Below are 11,410 nucleotides of genomic sequence, written 5' to 3'. Positions count from 1 at the left end.
AAACATTTATAGAAATGGCCCAAGGGCACATTTCCCTTTCATCCAGACCTAGGCTGACCACATTGGGTCGCATAGCACTCATGACCTATGATCCCGCGGATTGTGGCGATTTAATAGCCCGCGTGCCCCTCGACTTGCGGCACACTTATTGCCTATCGGATTAGGCCTGAGTGCGCAGACCAAAAACAGTGCACTACACAACGGGCTGCGCCGAGCCCCAGGCTATGGAAGCCAGGGTCAACATAGCTCGAATGATGGTGCCTGCGACCATTGTCGCCCCCACATCATCCACCACGATAAATACGCGACAACCAGGCAGCCCCAGGCCTCGCGAGTACGCATAGACTCACCCGAGATAAAACGCTGGTTTTACCCTTACCTTATGGCTCCTTCCCGAGGAAGCCACCGCTGGCCAACCCCTGTCCCAGCCTAAGAAAGGGAGAGGTTGGCCTCTAGAAAATGGGATCGACGGATAAAGGAACAAAAGGACACTTGGAGACGACTGGACGCCTTCAGACGGAGACAAGCCCACAAGGACGAATAGGAGGAGGAGCACCGACGAGGACTAGGAGGCCTGAGCCTCGCCAAGCCAAGACTTAGCTAGGACTCCACCTTACAGCTTCTAAGCTCCACTTCCACCCCGATAAGAGATCTGGGAGCCTCTCCTCCCTCTCTCGACTACTTGTGTCGGTGTTTTCGACCGGGGGTCTTCAACCAACTAGTGAAAGAATGTCGCCCAGATGGTGATGCGAGATCACACAAGTGATTTATCCTGGTTTGGGCTACGAAGGGCCCTACTTCCAGCAGAGGGGGGACGAGGCTTATATTGCTCGCACCAAAGTGCTCGTAGTAGGGGTTACAAACATAGGGGGAGAGTGGAGGACCCCAAGTCCCTAATAGTGATTGAGGCAAGTGCCAGTACCGAATGAAGGAGAGAGCTGACAAGTGTTCGCCCTGTCCTCCCTTCTGGAGCCGTGGATTGTCCTATTTATAGACCCAGGGAGGGTTGCCTTGTAGACGGGAGCCGACTACCTACTGTGAAGGGGTGTCCTCATGTTTTGTAGACAGTATGGCCTGGTACTTTGTTGTTGACTTGTGCTTGCTTGTTTTTCGCTGAGAGCCGAGGCCAAGGCCGAGGGCTTGGTCATGTACCCGAGCCCCTCTGGCGTGGGGTCACCCATACCATAGTGGTTGGCATAGTGTTTGTTATGGGGAAAAGGTTGTTACGGGAGGCGTCAGCTCCACTGTTTTTTATGATGTTGAGAAGTCCTCTGTCACATATATCGAGGGAAGAGCCGAGCTCGGACGAGGCAGAGGTCCGTCCGAGGTTGCGACCGAGCTTCGTCTTGAGACTTGATGACGCGTGCCATAGTCGACGGAGTGGCCCTCCACGGGATTCGCGGGGGAGCAGGTAGCCGAGGCCTAGTTTGGGCGAGGCGTATCTTGCTCCCGAGGTTGAGTTTAGCGTCGGGCGAGGCGGAACTCGCGCTCGAGGTCTTGGTCCGCGTCCCATCATATTATGCGTCCTGTTAGGAGCTGTTAGGCAGCATGCGCGCACATAATGATGTAGATGAATCTTTGACAAGACTGTGGTCCTGTTGAAAGATTCACTTACAACCTATCGTGGGGTAGGTGCATGTATTAAATGTGGTTGTCTCCAACAGCCTTCGGGCAAGCTTTGTCTTTACCTGCCCGGGGCAGGCTCAGACGAGACGGACATGACCGCCCTGGGACGAGGGAGCCTCGATCGAGACGAAGATTCTCCCAAGCATCTATCCTATCCAAGATAGACCTCGGGCGAGGCGGAGTTTTGGGAAGACCCCTAAGGGGGGCCTCGGGCGAGGCGATGTTTTAATAAGACCCCAGAGGGGGAACCTTGAGCAAGGTAGAGTTTTGGGAAGACCCCTGAGGGGGACCTCAGACGAGGCGGTGTCTTGGTAAGACCTAGAGGGGGAACCTCGAGCGAGGCAGAGTTTGGGTTCCTTGCCCTCGGAGGACGTACCTTGACGGAGTCCTTAGGATTTTAAGCGTGTTTCAGGGCATATTATGGGTACCCCTAATTATCGTACCCGACAGCTTGTAACCCCTATTAAGAGTTTGATCATCAATGGTACTGGTAGCGCAAGCCACCGATGATTGGATGTAGGAATTTTCTACCCGAACCAGTATAAATCTTGTGACCTCCGTGCAAACCCTCTGGAGCCCGGAACACGCACGATAAATTTACTTGTCGGAGCAAGGTATGAAACACCAAGAAGTTCATTCATAAGTTTGTAGAACCGGGCTTTATCATGTGGCTTGGTAAATATATTAGCAAGTTGGTCTCAGGTGCTCACACTTTCAACTGTGATATCCCCTTCTCCTTGATGATCTCTTATGAAATGGTGGTAGATATCAATATGTTTTGTTCTTGAGTGGTGAGCCATGTTGGTGGCAATCTTGTTTGCACTTTCATCATCACAAAGCATTGTGACTTGGTAGAATTTGATCCTATAATCAAGCAATATGGCTTTCATCCATAGAAATTATGCACAACAACTTCCTAGCAAAACATACTCTACTTCGGTCGGTGATGATGCAACCAAATTTTGCTTTTTGATGACCAAGACATAAGTAATCTTTTGAGTAATTGGCATATGACTGATATGCTTTTTTATCCACCTTGCACCTGCATAGTCAGAGTTTGAATATCCAATAAACTCAAATTGGGACCCCTTGGGACACCAAAGTCCAACATTCAATGCATACTTCAAATACCTCGGAATTGTATTGTTGCTTTCAAATGGCTTCCTCTTGACGATGCTTGAAATATTATGCACATGCATACACTAAACATCATATCCAGCATTGATGTGGTCAAATAGAGTAGACTTCCAATCATATATCGATAAAGTTTGTGATCTATCACACCACCCTTGTATCCAAGTCCAAATGTCCATTAGTGCCCATTAGTGTGTGAATTGGTTTTGCTTCATCCATTCTAAACTTCTTCATTGTATCCTTGATATACTTTTGTTTACTCACAAATATGTTGTTATTCATTTATTTGATTTTAAGTCCAAGGAAGTAACTAGCTCTCCTATCATTGACATTTCAAACTCATGAAACAACATGTTTTCAAATTATGCACAAAAAATCTTGCTAAATATGATATCATCAATATAGATTTGGCATACAAATAAATCATTTGCAATTCTTTTGTTGAGGAGTGTTGTATCAACTTTGCGCATGTTGAACCCCTTTGAGAGTAAGAAATCCCTTAATCTCTCGTATCATGTGCTTTCTTCAATACACATAGTACTTTCTTGAGCTTGTACACATGGTTGGGCTTCTTGTTACGTTCAAAATCGAATGGTTATTCAACATAGACTAGCCCCCTAATATGCCCATTAAGAAATGTGCTCATTCATGTGGTACAACATGATATTGTGAGCACAATGATATGCCAATAAGATTCTTGTTGCCTCCAATCTTGCAAACAAGACATACATTTATCCAAAGCCTAGACCTTCCACTTGAGAGTAACCTAGTGCAATTAGCATTGATTTGTTTCTCACCACTATGCCATCTTCACCCTCCTTGTTCTTGAAAATCCACTTAGTTCTAGTTGCATTGCAATTCTTAGGCATATCAACTAACTCATATACTTTGTTCCTTAGAAGTTGTTGATCTCTCTGTGCATGACATTTATCCAATCAATACCCAACATTTCCTCTTCAATTCTTGTTGGCTCAATGAATGATACAAATAAGTAGTGTTCACAAGATGATGCTAGCCTTTATCTTGTTTGCACACCACTTGTTAAATATCCAACTACTTGGTCCAATGAATGATCTTTTGAATAGTGATTGGTTTGATAACTTGATATTGAGCGCTTTTGTTGGTTGGTCACTTGATTGTGCTACTTGAGTTGGACGAGTCATTTTTTGATTTTGTATTTGTTGATCTTCTCCCCTTTGTCATTGATTCATTGATCATTACTTTCCCTTTACTACATTAATAATGAATTCTATCTTTGAATATCAACTTCCCCCCTACTATTAATTACCACAAAGGATGTAAAAGTTGAACTAAGGGTTGAATATCACATAAAAATGGGAGGTCCCATAGTGGTGAAGATGATTACTGAAAGGGATGAAGGAGTTTCCTTCAAAGCAACAATTGTTGCTGAGATCATCTCGACGTATGGAGAACTTATCATGATCATTCTTTATAATATATCAAATTAAACTATATCCTTAGACATATAACTTGGTTTGTCCTTCGAGATTCTTCACACATTTTGTATTGGTTATCTTGTCGAAGTTGAGCGCATGACAAATTGATAGTATCTCAAATTAAATTATATCCAACCGAAGTTTGAAATGGTTAACTTAAGACAGCCACAATCATGTTGCACTATTATAAAGAATCTCCCTTCGCTCAGCCACAATCATGTTGCCACTATTACTAGCGCATGACAAATTGATATATGGTTCTATTGTACCATAACTCAGGAACGGAGTAATATAGCACACACAAGAGAATGGATTGAATTGTTTGGCTACTGTTTGTTAGGTAAACTTTAGCTACTCATCAGTTCTGTGTGCAAGAACTAAGTGGATCGATTCTTCGCTCCAATAAACACAATGCTAGCTAGTAACGCATTTTAGCGTATTGCCTTGCTTGAGTTACTAGCTCCCTTCGCTCCAATTGAACAAAATGCTAGCTAGTAATACACTTTACCATATTGTCTTGCTTGACTTACTAGCTTCCACGCTTTATCGATCAGAACTAACACGTTGAGTTTAATAGCGTGTACTCCCTCCATCTTAAAAATACAAGTTATATCGTCTTTAGATTGACTAATTTTTATAACGTACTCCCACGGATTAACGGATATATCTAAGAGAGTAGAACGTTCTGATGCCTGTTTATTCATTGGTGAAGGCTTTTGTCCAATAAAAATCTATTGGTAGAATATTTAGCTCATGTATATCATAATGAAGTAAATAATCATCAAGTATCGAGTCGTGAAGTATCGAGTCGTGGGTACCCATTGCTATCACTACTCTTAAGTACCCAATGAAAAAAAAGTTTATAATTGTGACCCTGTCGTTCATTAGTGGGACAGCTGTAATCCAAGGTATAGTTTTAAAAATTTTAATATTTAAAATGTAAAAATGAAAAAGCTACGCTCTTGGTCACCTATGCCAACTCCAGTACTATTGGATTGACTGACTCTGCTGTGATCGTGCTGTCCACAGCGGTTCCCTCTATATCACTTTTTTGTGTCACATCATCAACATTTCAACCTCTACGTTTTTATCTCCCGCGGCAGTTCCCCCTATATTTCCCCCTATACCCCACTACAATCATAAAATATCATTTCTTATATCTACTTTTCAACTACTATCAATTTTTTATTTACTAACAATTACTCGTGGACCCACTGCTACAGGAATGAACAGTGTTGAAGGGTGCGAACAGTGAAACACTATATCTAGAGGGAGAGAGAGAAGAGGACCAGCTGGTAGGGGGCCCTGCAGGGGGCAGCGCTGCGGGCGTGGAGCGCTCCCTACAGGCGCCATGCAAGGGGAGAGGAGCGGCTGGCCGGCAACCGCTGCAGCCAGCCTGAGCCTGCAGCCCACCCCTCCTATAGCGATGTAGAAGTTTAGCTCATTTATGCGCTGCAACGCTATATATTAAGACTAGCCGCAGCGGTAGACGCTTCCTCTCCCCCTCCCCTTGCATGCGGCGCGTAGGGGGCACCCTATGGCCGCAGCGGTGCCCCCTATAGCGCCCCCTACGTGTCGATCCCCTTCTCTCTCCCCCCAGATATAGCGTGTCACTGTTCATCACCCTAAACACTGTGCTGTGGGTCCACGAGTAATTGTTAGTAGATAAAAAATTGATAGTTGATATAGAAAATGATATTTTATAGTGGTAGTGGGGTATAGGGGGAGTATTTAGGGGGAACCGCTGCGGGAGATGAAAAAATAGGGGGGAAAATAGGGGGAAAAAGTGATATAGGGGGAAAAATTTAGGGGTAACGGTTGCGGATAGCCTAAGACGTCCTCTTCGCGCCTGCTGCACGCGCGGGCACGCCACAGATGGGGCTGCGACAGCAGGCACCCTTCCCTCGGTTCTTGTGCATACTATGACTTGTTAGTAGCAAAAAAATAGTATTGGATGATGAATAAGTTTGTAAAATAATATTTTATAGTTAGTTAGGGGTATAGAGGAAAAATTAGGAAACACCGTTGTGGGAATGAGAAAAGTATAGGATAAAATCAATGTGACGTGGCTAAATAGTACGATATAGAGAAAAAATTTAGAGGATGACATTGCAGATAGTCTTAGACTGACCGCAGCGGTCGTCGTGCGGTCGCCCACTCCCCTTGCATGGCGGCTACAGGGACGCCCCTGCGCGCGCAGCGCAGCCCCTGCAATGCCCCCACGCGGCCGAAGAGAACAGGAACACGCTGCAGGCGTGAGTCCGCCGCCCCCCTTTCACTGTTTATTTGTACGGTGTTTTTTTAATAGGTGAAGAAAAAATGGTATTGGATGATGAATAGGGTTGGATAGTGATATTTTATAGTCTTAGTGGGGTATAGGGGGAATCGCTGCGGGAGATGAAAAAAGTAGGGGATGAAATGTTGATGATATGACACAAAAAAGTGATATAGGGAAAAATTTAGGCGTAACCACTACGGACAGTCTTAGACCTAGTGCGCAATGATTTACCAGCTAGACAGCTACAAGTTATGGAGGCCTCGTAGGGTTCGTTGAAGCACACGAGCGGGTCTACGGGTGGGTCGTCGGCGGAGGCCTCGCAGGGTTCGTTGAAGCACACGAGCGGGTCTGCGGGTGGGCTGTGTGCGTCACTGAATTGCGCCTAGAGATGGCAATAGTTACTCGTGATCCGATATGTATTTACTCTATTAGGGTATGCATATAGGAAAAATATTCTATCCATGGGTTTCTTATTAGACAAAAACCTTTATCCAACGGATAAATGGGTATTAGAATGTTTTGCCCTCACACATACCCGTTAACCCATAGGTATAAAAAACCCAGTATAAACATGGTCCAAAAACATAGACTTGTGCTCCAGCTATCCATCTTTTTTTACTATTTAACAACCTTTTGGGCTTAACAACTATTTGATGTCCATGTAATAGAACATGTAATGTGTTATGTGGTACTATTCTAATGTTGCTACTTTATTCAATTATCTATGGTGATGTTGAGTGAATGATTGAATGATGCTAGAAATTTTTTAATGGTATTTAGATGAATGTATGTCACACCGAGCGACCCATACTCACATGTGTTATGGGTATGAGGGTAAATCCATATCCACCAGTGGATATGGATGACCTGATGGAGTTACTTTTTTGTCGTGTATATGGATATAGGAAACTAAGGGCATTGGTTTGTTGCCTAATTTGTCATATTTTGTATAACTTTTCTGTCTAAGTTTATTAGGTTAGTTCTTCAATTCAAGTAACTAACTTTAAACAAAATGTGGTACAGTTAATCACGAATCAAACAGACTCTAATACCAGTGAGTATTTACCGATTGCCTTTCTAATTGCGGCTCGATCCGGACATCCGGTGGAGCGAGCACGTGGGAGACAGAGCGGCAGAAAAAAATAAACATCGATGATCCGAACGTGGCGCTCTGAAACTTTGCACGTGACGCATACGAATTCAAATTCCGCAGGGGGAAAGGTAAGCGCATGGAGACAAACGCGGATAAAACGAGGAGACACACACACATTTGTGTCGCAGATCGTGTGGGGATCGTTTTGTCCCAAGCTTGAATTCATCCACCACAAATCTGCACGCTGAAAAGGCTAGATTCTCTAACACAGTTTCAGACTTTTGTTTAGTGTGAGCTTTCAAGGATCAGATTCTGAGAAACTGGTCAGCTGATGTGGTAGTTAAGGCTAGTACGCTATTGACGAATGCAAGGTGAAAATGAAGACGTGAGAGATGTTTATGAACTACAACGAATACATGTCTAACTTCCCAAGTCCAAGAATTACAGTGTTGTTCTCTCACCGTTTCTGCAGTATCGGTCACAAGCTGTTCAGGGCAGCGTTTGGTTTGATCCGTGGCAACCCCTGGCTCCCCTCACCTCCTTGGACACCCTATCCAGCATCGCCAAGAAGTCCCTGACGATGACGAAGATCCGAAGCGGGCTGGCTTCCTCCTTGCCGACGTCGCCGTGGTAGTACTCGGTGATGTCCCTGACGTGCGCCAGGACCCGGCGCTCGTCATCCTCCAGCTCCCTGATCACCTCCTCGGCCTGGCTGACGAACGGGGCCATGAAGGCGACGAAGCGCTGGCCCCTCTCGTCGCCTGCCAGCAGCTGGTCCGTCCCCACTAGCGCCTTGATCCGGGACAGGCCGCTCGAGAGGCTCGACACCGAGGTGGTGAGCACGTCCAGGTCGACGGTCGCCGTCTTCCTGACGTTGGTGAGCTCGGCGGCGAGCCCCGTCACGATGTCCGGCCCCTCCGCAGCGCGCGCGGGTGGCTTCTGGGAGCGAACCATCTCCTGGACCACGAAGTGCAGCAGCGTGGTCTTCCCGTCGGTGCCCTTGACGTCGGCGAGCTTGAGCAGAGTGTCCAGCTTGAACGCCATGGCGCCGCCCCGCGCCGTCCCGACGTTCATCCGGTTCCCGGTCTTCAGCACGGCCTCCAGCAGCTTCAGGAACAGCTTGCTTGACATCAGCTCCCTGCACGCGTCCTTTCAGACGACAGGAACGATATCCACGTGGGCGTTCAGGAATTGGTACGACTACGGTTACGAGTAGAATTGGTACACCGGTCATCGCCGGGAGCTCAGGAATGCCCCACCTCGAGCACCGCGAACGACTTCCTGATGTGGATGACTTCATCGGCGAAGGTCTCCCTGTACAGCATGGCCTCGACGCGCGCGAACGCGCACGGTATCGTGAGCGCCACCTTGACGAGCCTTTCCGCCGCGACAAGGCTGCCGATGTCGCCGTCGTAGCTCTCGAGCTTCTCGACCTCTTCCTTGGTCGGCGCCATCTTGATCAGTGCCTCCAGCTGCTGTACCGACAGGCCGTTCCCTGAGCCGACCCGACAAAACCAAGACAACGCAAAGATCAGCGAAGTATTGTTTCGCGCGTACAGGGGCGTTGTTGATTCAACCACAAAGTTTATTGGTACCTTGCAGCAGCGCGGCGTAGATTTGGTCGGCGGTGGCGTTCACGGCCTTCATCAGGATGGTGATGTTCTGCAGCCTCTTGGGGTCCAGGACATGGTGTCCGAGCGAGGGGCTCCGGCCCTGGCCTTCCTCGAGCTTCACCGAGCACCGAGCGGCGGCGTTGTAGCCGAACAGCGACTCGATCGTCTGTTCGTCCAGCCTGCGAATTACGTTTGGAATCCGTTCGTGACCACTGGGACAGTCGGGCAGAGCGCGCGGCAAGCGAAGGGCGATCCAGACTTACTCGAACGAGCTGGAGCGGATCCTATCCCACACCATCCGCCGGTTGGGCGCAGCGCGCACCTTGTCCCAGTGCAGGGGCTTCAGCTTGGGCAGCGGCGCGCCGTTCTTGCCCACAGGCGCAGTCTGCCTGAACAGTCCCGGCGGTGGTGCCTGCGGCGGCGGGAGGGTGGGGCCGTTGCTCCTCTGACCATTCTGTCGTTGTGGTATTAGCAGCGGTGGGGGCGGTGGCGGCGGCGCGGGCACGGCCAGAGTACCACAGCTCATCTGAACGATCTGCTGCTGTTTTACCATCATTGGTGGCGGAGGCGGCGGCGGCGGAGGTGGTACTGTTTTTCTACTTGCGGCGTCTGTCTCTGCTCCAGCTTCTTTTGCGTGGCACACGCCGCCGCCGTGGAATTTCAAAGACCTGACGGAATGAGCGGTTCCCTGGATCTCATGATCATTGAACGACTGCTCTGTCAACACGGACACCGACGTGCTCGACGGGGAGTGCGTGCGGCGGCCCCTTTCCTCACTGCTCGGCGTGCGCGGGCCCAGTGGCGAATATGGGCTTGCGACCTTTGCCTTGTCTGAAGGCGTTGTCGGGGCAGAGCCCCGCCGCTTGGAGCGGACGGAGGGCGACGGCGACACGCCGTCGGCCTGGCCGCCCTTCGCGAGCTCGGAGTAGGAGAAATGCGAGGACTGGAAGCAGCACGAGGAGTGGACCGACTGGGCGCCGTCGTCGTCTGAGCAAGCGCCATCGCCTTCCTCGTCATCGCGCTTGGGCTCCTCGTCCTTGGGCGCGGCGATCTCCGGCGCCGCCTTCCCCTCACTGTCGCGGCCGGCGTCGTCAAGGTACGGCTTGATGGCGTCCAGGTAGAACATGCCCGGGCCGGGCTCGAAGCTCACCTTGTTGGTGCCGCCGCTCTGGTCGCCGCCACCCCCGCGCCTGCCCTGCAACTTCTTGCACGCCAGGAACACCACCAGGACGGCGAGGAGCACCAGCGCCGCCCCGGACAGCGCCGCCGCCGCGGCGACGACGGCCAGCGGCATACTTTTCTTCCTGCTCCCGCCTTCGCCTTCGCCTTCGCCTTTGCCTCCCCCGCCGCGCGGCGGGCTCTGCCTCGGTGCCGTTGCACTTCCTCCTCTTTTATGGTTGTGGGTGACTTTTCCGGGGACCGGGAGCCGCGCATCCTTGTGGAGCAGAGGTAGGCGGGCACGCGCCGCCGCCGGCGCCGGCGCTGAGGCCGGAGAGATTCCATGGCCGTGACGCTGCTTCTGCATCCGGCCGAGAGTGTCGATACCTCGCAGCACTCTGAACTTGGCGTCGCCATTGTCAGTTTCCTTGGGCTTCCCGGCGCTGCCGGCGATCGACAAAAGAAGGGCGGCGAGGCATGCGATCAAGAATAAGCAGAGCAGGCGGCGTCTGGAGAGACCGGGCATGGTTGCAGGCATCAAACCATTTCAAGGGCCCGGGACGGAGTGGGATCAATGGTGGGAGACCAGAGTGGAGTGCTGTTTGGTTTGGACTCTGGAAGAAAGCTGCGAAGCCTGCGAGCGTGAGATACAATACAATCATACAGGCATTGTCGACGGGCAGCAGCGAGGGCAGCCAAGCACGTATGCGGGAAGCTAAGGCCTCGGACATCTACCGTGAAACCGTTTGACAGATTCAAGTCTACATAAAGATAAGATAATTCATTTAAAAGTATCTGTTTTGCTCTTGGATAAGTTCCAATTATCGCTGTCTTATTCTTTTTTCCTCTTCCGATATACAGACGCCGGTACAAGACCGGAACGGGCCAGTGCGGGCGGTCTGGAGCGCAGGCGCAGCCTCGGCGGTGGGCAGGGAGGGCGGAGGAGGAGGAGCAGGCGTGGCCGACAGCACTACGAGGAAGAACTGAAGAAGTAAAGGACGAAATAACGAATCTAGTTAGTTTTAGCTTCACTGTTTTGGTAAATATACGT

General features: G+C 49.6%; 1 protein-coding gene across 1 annotated transcript; it reads right to left on the bottom strand.

Moving 5' to 3' along the window:
- Window positions 1-7,987: 7,987 nt before the first annotated feature.
- LOC100281805 (actin binding protein) lies at window positions 7,988-11,016 on the bottom strand. The gene is made up of 4 exons (NM_001368099.1): window positions 9,465-11,016; window positions 9,184-9,380; window positions 8,848-9,083; window positions 7,988-8,737 (listed from the first exon to the last, which is right to left on the bottom strand). The coding sequence occupies exons 1-4, from the start codon at window positions 10,895-10,897 to the stop codon at window positions 8,078-8,080; spliced, it is 2,526 nt and encodes an 841-aa protein (NP_001355028.1). The 5' UTR covers window positions 10,898-11,016; the 3' UTR covers window positions 7,988-8,077.
- Between the last annotated feature and the right edge of the window lie 394 nt (window positions 11,017-11,410).

The sequence above is a fragment of the Zea mays genome, chromosome 2, assembly GCF_902167145.1.
Source record: "Zea mays cultivar B73 chromosome 2, Zm-B73-REFERENCE-NAM-5.0, whole genome shotgun sequence".
NCBI lineage: Eukaryota > Viridiplantae > Streptophyta > Magnoliopsida > Poales > Poaceae > Zea > Zea mays.
The sequence above is the reverse complement of the archived record's forward strand: the minus strand, read 5'-3'. Positions and strand labels throughout refer to the sequence as shown.